General features: G+C 40.9%; 2 protein-coding genes across 5 annotated transcripts in view; one reads left to right on the top strand and one right to left on the bottom strand.

The window, feature by feature from the left end:
- Positions 1-1,909: 1,909 nt before the first annotated feature.
- LOC113130919 (twist-related protein 2-like) lies at positions 1,910-7,390 on the top strand. Its single transcript, XM_026307909.2, has 2 exons — positions 1,910-3,112; positions 7,296-7,390. The coding sequence occupies exon 1, from the start codon at positions 2,195-2,197 to the stop codon at positions 2,765-2,767; it is 573 nt and encodes a 190-aa protein (XP_026163694.1). The 5' UTR covers positions 1,910-2,194; the 3' UTR covers positions 2,768-3,112; positions 7,296-7,390.
- Positions 7,391-8,651: 1,261 nt separating this feature from the next.
- The window catches only part of LOC113130068 (histone deacetylase 7-like), a 37,783-nt gene continuing 24,915 nt past the window's right edge, over positions 8,652-21,519 (bottom strand). For all 4 annotated transcript variants that reach the window (XM_026306358.2, XM_026306361.2, XM_026306359.2 and 1 more), the window contains exons 17-25: positions 21,370-21,425; positions 20,120-20,207; positions 19,401-19,520; positions 16,865-16,962; positions 13,558-13,676; positions 12,981-13,114; positions 12,619-12,703; positions 10,970-11,117; positions 8,652-10,868 (exon numbers count right to left, since the gene is read on the bottom strand). In XM_026306358.2, coding sequence (XP_026162143.1) covers positions 10,850-10,868; positions 10,970-11,117; positions 12,619-12,703; positions 12,981-13,114; positions 13,558-13,676; positions 16,865-16,962; positions 19,401-19,520; positions 20,120-20,207; positions 21,370-21,425 — 867 coding nt within the window. In that variant the 3' untranslated portion in view covers positions 8,652-10,849. The remainder of the gene's footprint in view (positions 10,869-10,969; positions 11,118-12,618; positions 12,704-12,980; positions 13,115-13,557; positions 13,677-16,864; positions 16,963-19,400; positions 19,521-20,119; positions 20,208-21,369; positions 21,426-21,519) is intronic.

Here is a 21,519-nt window from a genome sequence, read left to right as displayed (position 1 = left end):
CCAGTTCTAATACCAGTTAATCCTGGAGCTGACTTGGCCTGTTATGTAAATACTATGAACTATGTACTACTATAATTCACTGTCTGTGTCCACGGCCGTGCTTTGATGGCTCCATGAGTTTTTTTTTTTCTTCCACGTTGATTGAACCCAACTGGAATCAAGCTACTTTCCGTTCAGCGTCGCTCTGTGAATGAAATCTAAGCCAGTGCAATCATGAGGCTCATCAAAAATCTTCTGAACCGCTTTCCGCACATACGACTTTTCAACTGCTTCTGCAGTCACACCCAGATTTTCATCTAGAAGCTGTCAAGTAGTGAGTAGAGAATGGTATGAGGTTTGGTTACCACCGTGAAACTTCTGTTAGTAAATAATGCTCATTTCTGGCTAAATGTCTCTCTATCTTCATGTAACGTCTCTGGACAATGAATGAATTTACCGGAGTTTCAGAAACATGACAGATGTAACAGCTTAATATGTTTGGAGGTGTTGAAATGTAAAGTATGTTGCCATCAAAAAGTACAAAGTTTCTACAGCTCAGAGCAGCAGAAAAGTCCCCTGAAGATTTCTGTGCAATGATCCACACATGAGTCACTCGTGTCATGATTCATGAAGGTATAAACAGCCAGTGTTGGGAATGGGTTTGAATTCAAAGGAAGATTTAGGCAAGACTTCGTCATGTTGTTGGTCAAATCGTTGGTTGTTCTACATTGGTGTCTAAATGCAGACTGAACAAACATGACCCAGAGCTGTGTGTTGTCATTTGCTCAAGAGGAACCTGGGAAAATGTGTTTAAGTGACTGCAGACCCAGATGGGTTCACGGTGTGATGGTGGAACATGTGTTGGCTCTTCCTTGAGGCAATGGATGGCACATTTAGGTGCTCCCTCACCTCTGTAGGCTGAGGTCGCTGGGCCACTGAGGTCAGGGGTTATTTAGGGTCCTGTCTGCACTCCTTTCCTGATCCAACATAGACGCCTGGGACAGCTGACATCAGCGCTGATGTTAGAGATTTTTTCTAAAACAAGCACTGAGGTGTTAAAAGAGGTTTTAGTGGTTTACTGTACACATTGGTGTTTACAGAGAAAGTGACATATCAGGAAAATATTCATCTTGTGAAATTCTTTCCAGGATACATGCTTTCATAACCTCACATTTTCTCTCCAGATCTACTCAGACCGACTGTGGCCAAACAGATTTATGAAAATCCTCCCTTTGTTTGCAGGACTTTACAGTCTGTCGTGGCAAAGTTTTTTGTGCCATTGATGAAGATAAATTCCACATCATAAAGTGCATCATTTAATCTGTAAATCCTCCTTCAGTGCTTTCATTGAGTCGGTCCACGCTGCAACCCACGGTCTAACAGTTTGGTTTTATAGAGGCTTGTTATAAGCATGATTGACATCATGGCAGACAATTGCTAGTGTGACCTCACGTGTTCTCATGTTTAAGGAGAAAATAAGTAAAAACAAACAAAAGAAACATGAAGAATCACCATGTTTGATTTATTACTTTTATGTTGTACATTTGTTTTAAAAAAAGTGAGATTAGAGCCATAGATTTGGTATTTAGTCAGACTCACTGATTTCAGTCAGAAGTCAAAGGTTTAGATTGAGTTCTGTCCTGATAATGAATTGATGAACCAGAATGCAGACACGAGGCTGCATGCGGACTGACGCTCCTGCGCAAATCTGGAACCCATAAAGCCTCAGACTTCTCTGCAACATTAGACGCAGCACTTCTCATTGGCTGAGAACACCACTCAGCCCCTTCCCCTACCGCCCGCCCAGCTAGCGCACACTTCCTGCTTGCTTGCCTGTCTCAGGCTGGGCTACGCCCTGTGGAATTGTGCTGAGCCAATGAGAAGTGCCCGTAGGCCTCGGGTTAGAGTTTGGCTATAAAAGAGGCGGAGGTGGACCTGCCTGTCAGATGGTTTGTTGTTGTTCTGTCTGCCAGTTTGAGAGGGAATGTGAAAGTGAGAAACTGAACAAGGTAACGGGGAAACACGACGGCCAGAGCGACGTCCACTCCGATGGAGCTTCAGCAGCCGTAACTATCTTTGACAGAGCAGGAGACCTGTTACACAAGCCTGTTGAGTTCAGGATTGTTGAAGCTGCCAGAGAGGGTAAACAGTGAAAACAGCTGTACAGCGTCCTGTCTTTGCAGTGCAGTGTGGAAAGTCGTTGGTGGACGGTACAATGAGAGAAGAAGTATCTTGCACCAACTCCCCTGAAGGAGGGCTGGGGGCCAGTGAAGAGGAATTGGAAAGAGGTTCGAAGAAGAATCTCCAGTCAGGAAACCGAAAACGTTCCCCTTACCCCAAGAAGGATAGCCTCGTTCAAGCAGAGGAGAGCAGCACCGCCAGTCCAAACAGCCTGCTGCCATCTGGGCCCAAGAGGTTGAAGAAGAGCCCTTCGACAGTAGTGTCCTTGGGTCCCACGTCACTGGGCCCCAGGCCGGATCAGCCCTTCGAGGATCTCCACTCGCAGCGGGTCATTGCCAACGTGCGGGAGCGTCAACGCACCCAGTCCCTCAATGATGCCTTTGCCTCTCTTCGCAAGATCATCCCCACACTACCTTCAGACAAGCTGAGCAAGATCCAGATCCTGAAGCTGGCCTCGCGCTACATCGACTTCCTCTACCAGGTGCTGCAGAGTGACGAGATGGATGCCAAGCTGGCCAGCTGCAACTACCTGGCCCACGAAAGACTCAGCTACGCCTTCTCCGTGTGGAGGATGGAGGGGGCTTGGGCCATGTCCACCAGCCACTAGGATCCCATCAAACATGTGTCCTACACCCTCTTGTGTCCACACCTCCACCCCACCGCCTCTGTCTTTGTTTGCTCCCATTTCCTGAGCTCTGAACCCTTTTTGGTCTGATCGTTATCTTTTTTTTCTCTCAAACCTTTACATACATTTTTCACCTGCCTGATTTCTGTGCTTTATAACGGTTCACTCCGTCTCTACATCAGCATTAACATCCTCTGTTGGATCTATGTAACTAAAACCTCTCACAGTTCACACTGTTCCCCTCTATTGTTTCCACTTCCACTGCTCTCCCCTGTCTGTCCCACAGCTTAGTCCAGTGCAACAAGACGCTCCGCTGCAGCCCCTCAGGTATGGACTCAACGTGCAAACAAACATGTTGATTATACTCTTACATAATACACTGCAGCATACATGCTAGAACACACACAGAAAGAATAAACACAGCCATGTTTTTGTCAATTTCCATGTTCAAAATAATAATTTGAAGTGTTTTCAGGCTTTTTAGAGAAACACTAAAGCATCAGACTGAACAAGCTGCAGTAAAAAGCATCTAAACGTGCTGCTCATGATACAGATAAAATAAAAAGATCAAACATCAACAGCATGTTTGAAATTTCCATATGATGCAGCACAGACCAACACATTTAAGTTATTGTGTTGTACAGTCTGTGCAGCTTTAAAACAGGCACAAAATGCATTTAAGGCAATTTATAAATCTCATTCGAAACACAGGCAGCTAAATGTGAGTGAATCCAGCTCACACATGCTGAGCAGGCCTAGATACACACAGTAGTTTGATATTTCGAACTGAGGTGTGTAAGACTAGTATGAACAGCTTTTCACTGTGTTTTACTTTTAGTTGGTAAAATTCAGAATTTCTAGGCAAAAATGCAAAAATAATTTACCCAATAATGAATATTCTAATCTAATCTGTAATAGACACTGTGTCTCAGTTAGTGCAATTAATAAACATGTAGTTTATTTTCTGATGTGAATATGTTTAATTGTATTTTTGAACTGCTTTAGATTATTTCCAGTCACTGATCACTATAACTGCAACTCTTTCTTTTATTTATTTATACAGATTTTTCAAATGTCTGATAATATGTTATCCTAATATGTTACTGTTAACTGTTGGCGGATGTTTAGTTGTTTGTTATTTTATGAAACTGATTTGGTTAATAAATGTTATGTTGCTCAGAAAACATAGAGAAAGTTAAATGTTGCTTCTGTGTCGGTTTGGGTGGGACTAAAAAACATCTCCAGAGAAATATACTAATAATATACTAAAAGTAAAAAAACACACACCCAAAACAAACATAGCTTAAGAAAACAAAATACTTCACAAAGGGTAATAAAATTGATTAATATATCAGAAGGTTCAAATTCAATAATAAAAAAAAAACTATTAAAACATTAGTAAAATAAAATAAAATAAATGAGTGTCCAATACATGAGCAAGGAAGGAATAACGCTGTCTGCATCCCAAACACTCATCTATTTAAATTATTGACAAAGCTGCATCCACGGCCTGTGTAAGGAGCCTGAGCAGCAGTACTGAGCACGATGAATGCATTAATGTAGATAAAACATAAAGGGAGAGCAGCCTCTCTTTAACTAAAATGAACTAACAGCACATTATCATGGTGATCTGAGCTCTTCAGCTCCAGCGTTTGACAGACCTCTGAAGTATTTAAGACAAATGTTTTCCTCCAGAATCTGTAGGATCAGCTTCACACAGGGTCTGTTTTTTTTTTAAAAACTGTCCAACAGGCACCAGACTCCTGCACAGGTACAGCATGAAAGGAAGGAAAGGAAGGGAGAGTAAAGAGAAAAGAAGTGGTGGAGGCACATCTCTCTCTCTCTCTCTCTCTCTCTCTCTCTCTCTCCCCTGCAGCCTTGCTCTCTCTCTTCAGGATCTTGTATCGTGCAATCAGGGCCCGCCGAGGCCCAGACAAGCAGGAACCCTTAGATTGGAAACAGTTGTGAGGTATTAGGAAGGTGTGTGTACCGGGTTTAGGGTCAGGCACATGGGACTGTGTATGTCAGAGTGTATACGTGTGCTTGTGTGTATTTGTGTTTGTGGACGACTTTAATTAGCTGTTCAGCACAAGCGTGTGTGTGTGTGAGCACATCTGCACATTAGTAAACAGGAATACATTTGCGACTTTCAGTGATTTTTATCTGCCTCATCTCCTGGTTTTAGTCTTAATAAGATTTTGAGTTGCAAAAAGGTGTTCAGGAAGTGCTGTAGAATAAAATGACAACACACGAGATAAGAATTTAAATTAAAAAAAAGAGCTGCAGGCTGAAATATGATGAAGTGCAGTCTGTGTTGCTGTGCTGGAGGGAATGCACACTTTTAATCAACTAGATGACAGGTCGAGGTGAACACGTTGCAAGCAGGCACACTGCTCTTTCAGCAGACATATGAATGATTACAAGCACATTATTCACTGCGCAGGAATCAGTAAATCACGAATAATAAAACATCCAACATATATACATTACACTGTCCAGACACACACACTGCAGGTGTTCTGCTCTGCTTTATTATTAAACCTCCAGTGGCCTCTGCAGCAGATGTTGAGGACTCCAGGCAACCCTGTGGATAGATAGCCAAGGCCCCTGATCTTGGAGCCGAGTGTCCTTGAACGCAGCGCAGTAGTTATTACCTACCACTTCGCTTGCTTTGCCTGTTATCATCAGCTCTGCAGGAGCCGCCGCACAAAGAAATTCAAGGTCTGGTACTGACTTTTACTGTTAAATGTTACATTTTAGGAAAAAGATGAGGTCAGAAAATGTGAAGGAAAACTTCAAACAGTGTGTGTATGGATGAATGCATGTTTCAGAAGACATGTTTTGCTTATAGTTTAATACGCAAAGTGTGTAAATTGTCAGTTTTTTTGTTTTGTCAAAGCTTTTAATTTTCTGCCTTGGTTTAACTTGTATTCAGGGGGCGGACAAAACAAATGAAGCACTTTTTCTAATCAGAGAGAATGAATCAGTGATATTTTTTGAGGCTGTAATCATGTTCCTTTTTTTTCTATTAACCACTCCAGAAAGTTTCATCAAGTATGAGAATACAAGTAGTATTATTTGTACCTCCAGTGTAGGAAAATGCAGATGATTTTCCTTGAGAGGCCAGACCATGCACATACATGAAACATGAATACATGAATGCACTACGGACAGTTTTGTGCATTTTGATGAGCATAATTTCAGGGTGTGTGGATGTCTGGCTCAACATAAGACTTTTTAGAATGAGAGGATTGTTCGCTTTGAGTTGGAAAAAACAATACTCTCCTTCTGTTTATGGTATAATCAAAATGCTTGTCACTGCTCTTTCCTCTGCCGGAACCTCTGGCTCTGCTGTGTCCGTGTGTGTGAGCGTGTTATACAGTTTGGGCTGACCAGCTGTTGGATGCTCTACTGTGCATAGTAAATTTCTGGCTTTCACGCTGGACTGATCTGGGACCAGATGTAAAGTCCTTTGCGGCTCATCTGTGTTTTTAAAAGCTGCATCCAGAGGTTGTGGCTTCTGATAGTCATCTTTATTTTTAGGGAGCCAAACTGTGGGCCAAGTGCAGGTGGGAGGGTTGTATGTGTGTGTGTGTGTGTGTGTGTGTGTGCATTTGTGAGTGTTTGTGTGTGTACATTTGACTACTCCATGTCATATGTGCTTGTGCATGGATTTGTATGTGTTGCTCTCACAGCTGCAGGCATAAACAGCCAGAGAGGAATGACTTGTGGTTTGACACGTAGGCAACAAAACACCACATACAGTAACTAACGTCCAAAATGCATCAGGATCTGTCAAACCTTCACAAGATCACCCAGTTCACAGAAATCAAAAGAGCAGTGTGTGGTTTAAAATAATAAAAGTACAAAATTACAAAAAAATCAACTACTAAATGTGTTTTTCATGCTTAGTCAGGTAATCTGCATCCATGGCGGAGATGGTGGACCCTGATAATTCCTGAATATACAGCGTGGCTTAAGAAATCAGGTTTGAGTTTATGAAAATATCATAAACGAGCAGACAAATGAGAGACAAAAACGCAAATGAGAGCAGTAAAGCAGAAGGCGCCTCATACTTCGTTTATATGACAAAAAGCCTTTGTGAATTTATACATTCATGCTTTTATGGCGTAACATGATTGAACATCACCCACAAACGTTCATTGACCTTCTGCATGCTGGGCTTCTTCTTCTCCCTCTTCACTCTCTCTGTCTTTCTTGAAGCCTGGAAAGACGCACTGTAATTAGAGAGAACTGAGAAAGGTCCAGATGAAATGTTTGCTTGTTAAAACAAGAGAAGCTGAAGTTAAGGAGCTGTAGGGATTTTTCCACTTTCCACTAAACCAAAGTGTTTGTTTGTTTATACGCAGATTTTATAACCTCAACACACAACTTAAAGACTTTCACAGGAGTTTTTTTTTTGCCACTGCTGACTGCCACACACACATTTGAAATGTTTTCTTCTCTAAAAGTGTTGATGTTAACTCATCTACGTTTCTCGTCTTTGCAGAAAACTGACAAATGGAAAATTCTTGACACTCAAAGAAGAAATTTGTTCCCGCCTCATCAGTCACCACCACCTAAAGAAAACATAAAAAAAAAAAACCAACCAAAACCCTCTTTGTCCCTTCCTCTGGACATGCTCAGCCCTGACACTGAGATATATTCTTGCAGCTTGACTCTAACAGTTTTCATCATGTGTTTGTGAAACACTGGTGAGGACACATGACAGTCCAGTGAACACTTGAAATGATGAAAACAAGAAAACAAACTAACAACCAAACAGCTGGCCTGCGGTGACAATGAAACAGAATGGCTGCTGGTTTGAGTGCCTTGGGTAACACCGTGAAAACCATCATCCGCCCGACTCTTGACATCGGGTGACTCAGTGCCAGACAGGCATTGAGATGGCTAATGATAATGACACAGTGATGGTTAGAAGGCGGTCACAGCCAATGAATGTTTACAGCTATATGCTAATAAGCTAATCGCTCTGGCTCTCGAGGCCCTGCCTTATGGGAAAAAGAAGAGCACCAGGATGCAGATCTTCTACTTTGTTGTGCTGTAGTAACTGGGCAGCCTTCTTTGTATTTTGGGGTTTTTAAAGAATATTTGCTTGTGAATTTGGTGTACGCACACTGTATTACTTTAACTGCTTATGCATTACACTTTACGCTTTAATAAGAAATGTCCATGGGAAAATGTCTGAAACCACTGATCACAGGTCAGCCACTACTCAACGTCAGTTTAGTTTTTCTGCAGAAAGCCGTATTTTAAAATGGAAGACAATCTGATAAGTGTATGTCTTTTTCTGGTGCTTTAAAAATATCTTTCCAAACTTTGCTGACTGTTTTCAATGAATAAAGCAAATAAAAAAATTAATGAAGAAAGTTTTTTTATAAACGTAATAATGCAGTAGCTACAGCCACAGGATAGAGGATTTATTTGTAACCGTAAGTTAGTCGAATTGTTGTTTCATCATTCCCTTTTGTATTCTTTCACATTTGCTTTTGACCATCTTTATCATGTCAGCTCCTGTGGACAATAAAAACTTTCCTAATGCTGTATATATCTATGTCTGTGCAATATTTTAAACATCACATGCTGGCACTCTTAATTTAGAAATAAAAGGAGGCTGTGGTGGATTAGTTGAAACAAAATAATATATGAGATGAGATTCAAAGGATTTTTCCATTGGAAATGAACAAATAATCTTATTGACATGTCTATAATTTACCTTTATTTTGGAACGACAAACAGTAGAAAAGAAAAGGCAGACAAAACAACACACACAAAAAAAAAACAACACACACACACACACACGTAATCATATGTACACTGTACAGAAACAGAATCAGGCGGTCAGTTAAGGATAAACCTGGACTTGGCCTACAGTTTAATTAAGATCCAGTTTGTAGAGTCCACCCTCACACAGGTTGGTCAGCACGATAAATCAAGGCACACGGGCTAACAATTTGGTCCCTAAGTACACATGGGATTCATTTTTGAAATCAAATACAAAAATAAGTCGTTTGCTTTAATTAAGACAGAAGATAAGAAGTGATCAATCTGGTCACTGTCATGAATGTTCTCATTAAAGCACGTAAAGCTACACTCTGCTGCGCGTCCTATTTGATGTGGAGCTAAAACTGCTCCATTTTCACATTTTGATTCCATTAACAAACTGAACAGGTTTTCAGTTGCGCACACAGTGCAACGCAAAGAAAGAAAGAAACACACTGTATTAAAAAACATCTTTAGCACCGTCAAAATTGTGTTAGACATGCAAAGAGCACTTCAAAGACACAGACTCTGAATGTATAAATAGAAGTCATTCAGATTTTTTGTTTGAGAAACGAATTTGTTTATATATGTGTCCTGCGCTTTTGGTGTTTGGATAGAAAAAAGAAACATTCACAAAGTCTTCAAAGGCTTTGAAGTTCTTAAAGCTATGCCAGTGCAGGGACGGCACATTGTTCTTATAAACTTTGGTTGCGCTTAACCTGTGTCCAATTGCACTTTGTGGATATTCAACTATCTCACTATTATTGTTCCATCAAATGTTATTGCTTGGTCCAGGGAGCAAAACATCCCAGATGCTGACAGTAAACAGAATGGTGCTACGTGAATGACAAACAAAGGACAGCTCAGTTTGTCCATGTTACAAAGAAATAAACTTGTACATAAAATTTACAAAATACAGCAGGAATGCTCATCCACAGGTAGAAACACTGGTCCACTTAACAAACATTATCAAAGTTCAGATTTTAAGACTCAAGTCATTCTGACCCTCCCATCCTGAGGGCAGTGTCCTGTAAGTGCACTTTGTGTTTGGATATGAGTCACCTCCTGACAAAGAAGATGTATCTGCATTATATATCTGGATATAGTTTCTGAGTGGTCACACTGCACTGGGGCATCATGGGGCTTGCTGTCTTTGTGTAAAGCATCTCTTCCCCTTGATATTTGTACTCCAGTGATTAGAGGTATTAGCACTTCATTGTGACGGACTAATGCCACCGATACAAACTTACAAACTACAGTATATCTATACATTTAAGATGCACTTTGCCAAAGACTGACATCTGTCGAGGAGCGACACCAATAACCGCAGCAGTCTGCATGTGCTCGCCGGACAGGCCAAGAAAGAAAAAATTAAAATTAGAAGAAAATATGTGGACATACAAAACAATATGAAACATATGTATCTCAGACTTCACCGTAGCTTCACTCTGGGTTTCTAGATTCTCAAAAAAAAAAAAAAAAAAAAAAAAATCTTGTGCTGACATTCACAAAAATGTGTGCCACAGGTCCAATGATTGTATATTCAAATGAACTGAATATATAAGCAAACAAAATGTCTGATTGTCAACATGCGTCTCCATCTTGTTCACATCACATTACAGAACGGTACAGTGCAAAGCGGTCAGAGATCTTTTCCTTCATTTGGTCTTATGCAGATCAACGACATCATCATAGTGGGACATGTTCTAAGTGCAGAGAATATGTCTGTTCTCCTTCACAGGCACATCAAGCGGGGACGACTCCTTCCACTTGGAGTCACTGGCTCCAGTAAGCTGGGGTGACCTCTGACCCCGGCTTCAAGGTTGCAATGGTCCAGGAGGTCTCACACAGGTCTAGTGGGAGCCATTAACACGGTGAATGTTCAAAGTCATGGAGCTGTGTGTTCACACTGCACCATGCTGCCAGCTACAAATGCTACAAGGGTGACGATCCTTCATTAATCTGCCTCTGGGTGTCTTTCTTTTCAACTTCCCCTCAGCTCACAAAGTTCTGTCTCCTTCAGGAAACGCCTGGAGAGGCAACAAGAGAATACGAATGTTGATCCTCAGTGTGTGTTTAAACCAGAGTGGTCAGACTGCAGCCAGTAGTAATGCAGGTGGAAGGGGGGGTTTGTGAGCCAATGAATACAGTGGTTGAACTGAGGAGGACATCTGGTTCCAGTGACAGCGTGAATGCATAGCTGTGTGTGTGTTTCTGTTGAGACTTGGTTGAAGGCAGCTGTCAAGAGACTCTTTCTTCACTGAGAATCACGTTTCTCTGTCAGTTTTTCTGGATGTGTCTTTTATAACCAAAACAAAGACAAAAAAATGTAATGATCATGTAAATGACAGTATTGTAATGCTGCTAAGGCGGACAATATTAAATACTGTCATTTCTTACTTGTCAGACACGAGGGATCCCATTGTGAGCGAGGCGATGGCGCTGACGGCCTCACTGTCCGAGTCTCGTCTCAACCGTCGCCTCTGCGCCTGCAGATAGGAGAGATCCACGGTGCCAGCTGAATCCTTCACACTCTGCCAGTACTCACCTGCAGGAAGCAAAGGAATGGGAGAGAGGGAGACGAGGAAGGAAGCAAGAGAGAAAGTGAAAGAAAGAGAAAGATTAATGGTCTCAGTCGGTGGTATTTCAGTGTTGTTTTCATCCTGAATGATTCCTTCAGGGAAAATGCCTGCACTGCATTAATAAAAAAGCACTACTTGGTATTTGATCTGCCAGTTGTAGCTGTTTGATGTGAATATAAGCATTGACTGATATAAACAGCCCGTGGTCTAAGTCTAAATCCATGTTGATAGCTTCAGAAATGTAAACTCAAATTCAATCTGTTCTCTCATGGTCTCCCGGCTTGAGTCCTGTGACACGCAGTGGATTTAAAAATCAATCAGTGTTCACAATTGTGCTCATCTTTGAGTGTGTGTGTTTGTGTTCTGGCTGAGCATGCAACTCACATACATTTCACTCCAGGTCTAAATTATGGGCTTAACATTCTTGTGGCTTTGCAAATATTTTTAATTAATCTAATTTGGTTGGGATAACATTTGTGTGCAATCAGGACGGGATGTTGCGAAGGTCGTGTGCCAGAGAAGTGTTTGAAGATAATTGGAGCCAGGGCGGCTGTGTGCGTGTGTGTGTCTGTCTGTCTGTGTGTGGGACGGCTGGAGGGAGGGATGGGAGATAGGGATGTAAGGGAGGAGAGGTGGTCTGACAGCAGGAGTGATGAGGATTCAGAGAGTGGGTGCTAAGTGGAGAAACAAAGAAACTAAAGTTCTAGAGAATAAAAATGTGAAGATGAAATCCTGAACAGTGTCAGACACAGAAATATCCAAAGTTTCTGTTAAATTTAACTGATGGAATCATCAAACTATGAAAGTGGTTAAAAAAAATTGAAAAAAGTTTCCCCAGCTTGACAAAATTCAATAAAATAATGACATCAATCCAAACATGTTTTGATGTAAAATAAAACCATATGATAACAGCAGATGTCATCAAGTCTTTATTTCAAATACAAATTGCAAAGGTTTCTTTGGACACCAGGAAATTAATTTTAACATCTAGTTAATTTTAATTTGAAACTGTATTATAACTTTTCCATCCTGTCTGAGGCGTCTCAAGAGTTTTTTCTTGTCTGAACTGAGGCTCTAAAGATGAAAGGATATTCTGTGCTGATTGTCCAGAAGCACTATATGATTTTTGGGTCTATTCATAAAAACTAATGGAGTGAACATGGCAGTTTGATTCTTAGCTGGTTCAACTGCAACAGGTGTATTTCTTTGATCCCAACCTCAAATGAAAGGCATGTCCTTTACCCTGCAGCATTAACAACTTGGCCAGCAGAAATCACTTTTCTTCTTCATGTGTTGGACATATGTTAATTCACTTTAAACCAGCCGATAATAATAATAATAATAATACTAAGTGGGAGTAAGGTAGAAACTGTTCAGTTACAGGTAAGATAAAGTGTTTTCATTTGTCAAATGACTCATTACAACAGAAAACGCTGGAGACCTTCTGACTGACATGCTGCTGCTTACCCTGAATCTGGATGACTCTCTGCAGTGACCGGATAGCGTTTTCACAGGGCTTCTGGTCTAACACGGACTGGGACAGTGGCTCCACCTGAGACACAACCCAAAGTCCATAATGAAAAATGTAACATGCAAAAATCGCAGCAGCTTTACAAAGTATTCAAAACCCTGTACTTTCTTTCTGTGAACTTCACTGTATTGTAGGCCAATGTATAAAATGGCTGCTTTTGACCATCAGTCAGGCCTCAAGTTTGCAAATTTATTAAAAATCAAAAACTCAAATCACTGCAAAAAGGCCAAGAAACTTTATGAAACCACTTTGTCCACAGAAATCCACACATGCATGCACACACACACACAATTCTCACCTCCATGCCCAACAATGCGCTGACGCAGGCTTCAGAGGCGTCGCAGATCGCCTTGAGGTCATGTCCACCCTCCAAAGCCAGCACCACCCGGCCCCCAGCTAGAGACATCAGCTGACGGGTCAGGAAGCCAAAACCTGGTGGAGAACAACACACACACACACACACACACACACACACACACACACACACACACACACACACACACACACACACACACACACACACACACACAGGCTGAGCATTTTTTTTGCTGTTTCCTCACCTGCCTCTCATTCACAAATGTTCACGTGTTGGTATCATATGAAGTAAAATATCCCTGTCTTTTAGATACCTTCACTTCTAGTCACATCAGTGATCATTATTCATAATGTATTTAATTAGACATACATTGGATATACTAATGTACATTTTATCTATAATAAATAATGGTAAAATACTGCATTACAGACATACAACATACATGGGCTTTTTTAAAATCTGTCACTATTTTGAGATTATACATTTTGTAAAAGATATGAAGTGTGTTTGTTAATGTGAATGTCTGCAGGGTGTAAATAAAGGGCTGACTGAGTCTTACACTTGGCTGTGACCTTGTAGCCTCCCAGTGACGCTGAATGTCCTTCAACAGCGTCAAAGCCAGCTGACACCAGCACCACATCAGGGGAAAACTCATGGGCGATGGGCATCACCACAGCTCTGTGGAGGAGGAGGAGGAGAAACAAAACACTCTAAGCCAATGCTGCTACGTTACATTAATTCAGGCACTCCATGGCAGAGTTGAAATTAGACAGTACGTTTAAGAAATCACAGGTGTTCATGATTTGTGATAAAATGAGAATGCAACATAACACCGTGAACAAGGAAGACACTGTGAGACTAAGTTAACATCTAAATATACTGGAAAAGATTAGTTATTGTAACCGAAGTCACTGTATGGTTGAAACTGATTTGCAACTTATGCACACGTACGACTGTGTTCTGTGTTGTTACCTGCAAACATTTACTTCCTTGTAAACTCCCTGTATTTGAAAATGATGGAAGATAAATTGTCAAAGTCCATGTGCCAAGTGCTTGATCTCTGTTTTGGTAAGAAGCCAACACTAGAAGGGGGGTTAGCTCCTAGGTGTGAATGTGTGCTTAAATGTGAAGCAGAGCGCTGCTCAAAGAAGAGGCATGACTGCTTTGCAAACCTTTCCTAGATAGTTAAAGAAAAACAGCCAAAGCAAAGACTCATTGAGAATTGCACAATTTTAGGCAGGTGGATAACAGTGCAGATTTTCTGTTTTTGCCAGTGACACAAGCAGATAAAAATGAGACCACTGACATGTATGCCTACATACTGTACACTCTACTCAGTGGAGACCACTTTCCTCGCTTCTATGGTCTCCTCCTCACTTCCTGTCCTCTCCTGCTGCCAGTTATTTAGCAAACGCGTATGGCCCATGCCGCATTTGATTCCCTCTCTCTCTCTCGCAGCGGCAGTTCAAAGACGTTTCTATGCATCTGGTTCCTATTAGGAGCTCGTCCCTCTTCTCACGTCACTGACAGCCAGCCATCTGGGATCCATTGAGCCTAATTACGCCGCCTTTGGATTCCCTAACAATGCACCCCCCACTTCTTCTCCTCTCTTCTGCTCTCCTCTGCTCTGCTGTATTCTTCTCTCGTCCACAATACTTTGTCATTCATCAGTAGCCACCTAGAAATGCACAGGAAATTATGTGCATTTCCATACATGCTATGCCAAAGACAAACTAGATACATTCATGCTCTTTCTTTGAAATTGGATGTTATTTGTGTGTGCTCTGCTACTGGTGATAGACTTTAAATCCTGACCACCTTAGTAATCCTTCTCACACATAGCTGAGCTGTCTCTTGATTGTCCCACTGTTGGTCTTGTCCACAATATGTCTCACTAACACACACCCAAAAACCAAGACACTCATCATCAACAGCCACACTCTGGCTAGTTTTTCTGTTCTATCTCAGAGAGAAACACACAGAGTCTGGAACACCCTATCATCTAAATCATGTACTCAAACTGAATTACAGAACTGGCACCAGACTAGATGCTTAATCGCATAAACATGAGTTTGTGATGCATTAAATTTTGCAATATGCATTTATTTATTGTCCACTGAAAACTTATTTACATGTCTGTGTAGTATGTGCTGTGTGATCTTTGATGGCTTTTGTTGCTTAAAACAGTCCTTGACCATCTTGTTGCAGTTTTGCAAATCCACATTGCATTTTTTCCTTGATTGGATAATTCACCGTGGCAGTAAATATGGGATTGTTCCACATGTTGACATATGACAAAGGTCACTAGCTGGATATGCATCCTGGACATCACAGCATAGCATGTGCCTCAAAGCACTGGACCACCACACGTTTCCTCCAAAGTGCTTTTATACATGGGAAGGTTTCAAGGGTTAACGCACGATACTGTACAGTACTACAGTGTGGTTAACTGAGGAAGTTTTACACATGAAAACACTTCCCAAACTGGATGAAAAATACCAAAACCAGACGCCTGCTCAGGAAAGGACCAGTCGTTTCTTAATTAGCATCCAGAGCTCCAGTAAACACTGGACTTAGTGTTTCTGAGCCTGCCTACTGGGTCTATGGATTTTAAAAGTATGGGTTAGCTCATTAGCATCTTTCCTTTGACGAGGGGCCCACCCACTGTGAGTGCTGTATGCAGCACCATGTAGAGCTTACATACTGTTTAATCATCTGGTGGTGAGCCAGTGTTGCTGACAGAAACACTGAGTTCATTACAATGTAGAGCAGAACCGAACCACATTCATTCAGAAAAAAAGCCTGAGTGCAATGATAGTGAGAGCAAAGGTGAGTCTGAGTACCACACATTTGCATGCGGTTTTGTTTTTAGTACAACAATTACTGGAACATTATTGCTAATATCATTACAAAAACCCTATTAATGTTTTGCCCATTTAATATAAATTAAACTTAACATGAGACAGACTTAAAAATCATTAAAACATGAAACCTTTCTGAGATATTGCAGGTAATCTTACACGGACAACAAAACCAACCAGACATGTCAAAAATATGCAAAACATCACACTTTACATTCCAGTGCATATGGGAAGTTCCAACCTCCAAAATCTGTGTGTGCTTAAACCAGGAGAAGAAGAAGAATGGATTCATTTAGTACTCCTGGTATAGACGTGTCATCATTCACACTAATAAAAAAATGAATTGTCCTATTGCTCATGAAAATAAAGGTTTTTCAGCATTTTCTTAACCTTGCTATGTTCTGTGGTTATGTTAAATTTGATGGTTTTCTTAGCTAAACTTTAATGGAATTACTGTACTTGGCTGATGACTGAGGTGACGTGAACAACAACCTTGACAGAAGTGTAATGCATTCTTATTTTTGTACTATAGTCTGAACTTTTAGGAGAGCCACTAAAACAGGTAGCTTGTGAGTGAAGTGTTGGAGACCCCAGAAACAAGCAATCGCAAGATGCAATAAAAAGGTTTTGCAGCTTACTTCAGTGCTCAAGCTGGAAACTCTTAGCAACACTATATGTAAATGTAATGTAACAAATGCAATACGCCAGGATGGAATGTCTTTTTCCAAGTTTATGTCTGTGTAAGTTGATTTTTATACTGCAATGACACAAACTGACACTTATAGTGGCCTGGAGGGAAAACATGCTCACAAACATGAAAACTGTATGCTTATGTTATGCTTTGGTAAATGGCTGACAGTAATGTATGTAAGTATATCTAATTTGCAGCAAATGGGCTTGAACATGGTGAAACAGACCTTAATTTTTTTTTAAAATTGCCAACCACAACAGTATTGGAACATAAAGTGATTTAGGAAATTGAGTCAGGATGAATTAAATCTTTACCTGAATGCAGCCAGGTACTCTGCATCACCCATGGGAGGGTTTAAACCTCCTGTCCATGCTACATTAACATTGAAGCCCTCTCCTGCACCCATGCCCACCTGGATGAAGAAATAGAGAGGAGAGCGAGAGAGAGAGCAAGAAAGAAGAAGATTTTCTGTGAATGTCAAGACAGTTAATGAGTCCCAGTGAAGGTTGAGAAACTGCGTGACAATGACAGATTTGTGTCAAATGTTCACAAAATCAGCCCGGCTGTTGCAAAACTTTGCATTGCTGCAATCGAGGGAAAGTGACTGCATCTCTTTAAGGCAACACCAGGGAGTGATTATGATTCCTAAATGAAACACGGATGGCTATTAATTCAACACCCCTGTCCCTCCAGTTTGATTTTGATACAATTTGTCAAATGGCCTTATAAATCACTCGGAGCCACAACAGAGCTACACGCATTTATGGTTCCCAAGCTTTAGGCAACAGATATACTGAGAAATATTTCACATTTGGTAACCACTGCCTGATATACAAAAACAGCATATTTGAACCACATACCATTTGTTATAAAATGTTCTATTTATATTAAACATGTATTATTTGTATATACATAATATTATACTTTACATTGTGTATACAGTTTAAGTTTGGAGGATTTGGCATATATCATGACATATAAAACTAACATGATGTCCAACCCTACACTACAGTTTGCATGTACCTTTTGCAATATACTGTAAATGATCTAAGACGATTTTTTGCTATAAGCAAATATAGTCCTAAAATGCCATGCAAAGTGAATGGAGCTCCTCTCACTTTGACCTCACATACTTTAGGCAGAGATTGAACTGAGGCTTGGGTCTTGGAAAGAAGGTCTAAAGATTCCTGCCACGCTCTTTGTAGTCCTGCTAGCAGCCACTGAGCTGTTCTCTAGGCCCTTCACCATCAGTCATTGTGGCAGTTTGAAGAGAGAGTGAAGAGGGTGATTGACATGCTCTTGGCAACAAGATGTGGTAATTTCCTTTGTGTGTGTGTGTGTGTGTGCGTGTGGGTGTGTGGGTGGGTGTGAGAGGATGTTTGAAAGAGAAAGAATGCTGATGAGCATCGCAGATCGTCTGTCTCCATTCTTCTCTCAGTGGACGGGATGTTCACAGGACAAACGAAAAACACATGAGGCCTCCTGTCCTCTGCCAACTGGTAATGTACCCACACGCACACACACACACACACACACACACACACACACACACACACACAGAATTCCTGCTATTGCTCCAAGTCTCTAGCACTCCTCTTTGTCCTTTTTCTTATTCGCTTTTATGTTTTGAAAGTTGCTGGACTGGATTAGACCATCGCTGGTTTCCGTGTGGTACTCGGCACTCACTGTTATAGCTATGACATCACACTCCTACCCCATGGTGTGTTATATACCTACACAAGGGACAGCGAGACTCCAGAGGTTTACCGCATAGCTCAATGGAGGTTGAGGGGCCACTTAAGGCAAAGCCACATCCAAGCCAGCAGAGCGTTTTATGTACCGTCCCTCATCAGGGGATTTTATGGGAAAACATTGACTATTTTAGCCTTGTTATTGTGGGGGAGGATGGCAAAGTATAAGTAGGGGATGTGGGGGACTGGATGGGTGGTGAATGCCACCGTGGGTTGGGGTCAGTTCATCTGACTGGGAATAGTTATCACACTTGGTTTCTGGTAAGACCGCAGGCAGAATTCATAGGCATCTCAATTTCCTGAATGCAAACATAAGCATCCAATTCCACTGTACACATCCTGTTGTGAAGTCCTGACATCCCACGCCATGAAGTTTCTCAAATAAACTGACATAGGGAAATAAACCTGCAGTGGATACACACAATCTCATCTGGTGAAAAAACAAAAACAAATAAAAAAATAAAAAAAACAACCAAAATTTAAGGCATTTTTTTTCATGTAAAAAATATAAAATGCTTGATCTAAGCCTGACACCTTGGACTGCTCCAAAACCCAGTCAAAAGAAAATTAAATCCTCCACTTCCCTACATTGCAAGATAGCACATCCATAGTAACTTTCCCCATTCTTTCCTGTGGAGGGCAGTCTCTGCAATCATGAAAATCAACCCGCATGCCCAAATTGAGTTTATAACTGAGATTTAAATCATGTAGATTATTTGAGTTTTACTGTTACAATCATTCTTCCTGTTTTGACAAGTAAAAGGTAAACACAAAAAGGTTCCTGAGCTCTCTAATGTCCTATGGGAATTAGCTAATTACCACATATTTCTAAGCCAACATATTAATCTTCATGTAGAACCATATAAAACATGGTTCATCAGAGTCAAAGTAAAACCAGGAAAATATATGCAGAATCTATGTAGACCAGCCACTCTACAAAGAGAGAATTATAAAGGTTTCGTGTGTGTTACTTATAAACGCTTGTGTTCACAAGAATTTAGGTAAATGTGGAGACAGACAAAAACACGCAGACTTCACCATGACAACAAAAACAACAGCAGAAAACACAATAGTGCTAAGAGGACTATTTTGTAACTACCTCACTGGGATGTCCACCACCAGGAAAGAAGTTGCCATCGTCATAACGATGAAGAGAGATGTACAGCACACTTGGGTCGTTATAGAAAGCTTCCTGGGTGCCATTGCCATGGTGAACATCCTGTATAATGATTGGGTGACAAATTAGGAAGTTGCCAGGGACCAAGGCAGGTGTTTCACTGATAACTAAAAATGGATTCACATATTTGTTCAAAACAGTCTAAATAAGCACAAATCTCATAAGAGTTTTAACTGCATTGACTATTCTTGCATTATACAGAATAACAAAAATAACAAAAATGCTGTAAAAGCTGTAAAAAGCTGCATGACATTTCGCTATCAATGCATTTTGAAGAAGCAGGTAGTAATTAGTGTTTGATGCAGTAATATGTCAGAGAGCACAGTGCAGGCTCATATATATACAGACACATGGTGAACAGAGACAACCACCTGGCTGCAGATCAATATCTGCACATGTGTGTGTGTGTGTGTGTGGGTGTTTGTTCATATGGCTGTGTCTATTGTAAGCACACTTTACAATTCAAATCACACATGAAAACCAGAGACAGTGCCTAAATGAACTAAATGATAAATAGAATTGCTACTGTACAAGTCTGCTCTGCTTCTGGGACAATGTTCGTGCTTATGATACATTAGTGTGCCTGTACATGTGTATTTACTCTTGCCCAAGTGGAAAGCAGTGACATGGTGGGTCCTTACCCAGTCCACAATAAGGATCTTGCTGACATTGAGTTTATGTTGGAGCTGCTTGGCAGCGATGGCCACAGAGTTGAAGAAACAGAAGCCCCTGTGGACAAATAGACAGGAAGAAAGAAGGCCACATGTGTTTATGAGGACATCTTCACTAAATTAATATCACAGAAACACCATATGGACCTTAAGAACCTCCAAGACATGTCTCTAGTTATCTGGTGTCATGTGTTGGCTATGCTGTCCAGGTTGGGACAGTCACTACAATAACCCCAGTGTGCAAGGAAAATTGCTGCCACGCAAACATTTACTACAAATATTTGAGAAATGAAAATGTTTAATTTCAAGTTGTTTTGGATTTCATCTCCCACTGCTGACAAACATAAATTGCTTCAAATATTACAACACTATGCTGAGTCTAAAATTCTGTAGTCTTGAGAAATACAGAACTCACAACTTTTATGACAAACAGAAAACGAAGCTTATTATAAAATTCACTCCACATTCCAAATGATAATATAATGTGAACTGCTGGCAGAACATGTGAGATGTGAGATTTCAGAGAAATGAATTCACAACACGGTGAGGCAGTTCCCTCCATAATGACTGTTTGTTGTAAAGGTATGCAAAAAAGTGTTGATGTATAGAAAACAACAGAAATGTTAGAAGTGGCAGTGTCAGCATCGGTCATAAACTGCGAGTGCCTTTGTGTGTGTGTTGTATGTGTGTGGATGTTGTATCATATATGCTGTCCAAATAATGCTCACCAAGAGAAGTCATTATCATCCCATAAATATTTAGTGACAAGTGCTGCTGAGCACACACATACAATCCAGCTGAATGTGGTTACTTGCTAATGCCTCATATCAAAGAATGATACAAATGTGCAAGTCCACATAAATACAAAGCCAAACAGTCCACATATAGACACACACACACACACACACACACACACACACACACACACACACACACACACACACACACACACACACAGTTCTTTTAAGGTGCTTTGCTCTATGTCTTAAAAGCTTAAAAGAAACAGAGTGCAGGAGTAGTTTGCCCAAGGCAACAGACAAGTAGCACAAATCACACAAACTCACACACACGTTAGGACAAAAAGACATAAAGTAGGTGCCCTTTCACTTTCTTTCTTTCCCTCAGAAGTGTAGCTGATCTGTAATAACTCTGGAACACTTTGCAGAGACCTCCTGGCTCCTGGTATGTGTATGTGTATGAGTGCATGCTGCTGTACTTACGAAGGGGAGGAGTGGGTTGCATGGTGTCCAGGGGGCCTCACCACTGCAAAGCCATTCTGTGAGAGAAGAACAAAAACCTTAATACCTTGCTGCTTTCATTAACTCAACAGTTTAAAATGATTCACACCTTTATGCTATTTAACAATAATG

This window comes from Mastacembelus armatus, chromosome 5 (genome assembly GCF_900324485.2).
Source record: "Mastacembelus armatus chromosome 5, fMasArm1.2, whole genome shotgun sequence".
NCBI classification, from domain to species: Eukaryota; Metazoa; Chordata; class Actinopteri; order Synbranchiformes; family Mastacembelidae; genus Mastacembelus; species Mastacembelus armatus.
The sequence above is the reverse complement of the archived record's forward strand: the minus strand, read 5'-3'. Positions and strand labels throughout refer to the sequence as shown.

Bases quoted from the DNA above. Each gene is read 5' to 3' on its own strand.
- LOC113130919 (XM_026307909.2), top strand. From the start codon at position 2,195: ATGAGAGAAGAAGTATCTTGCACCAACTCCCCTGAAGGAGGGCTGGGG.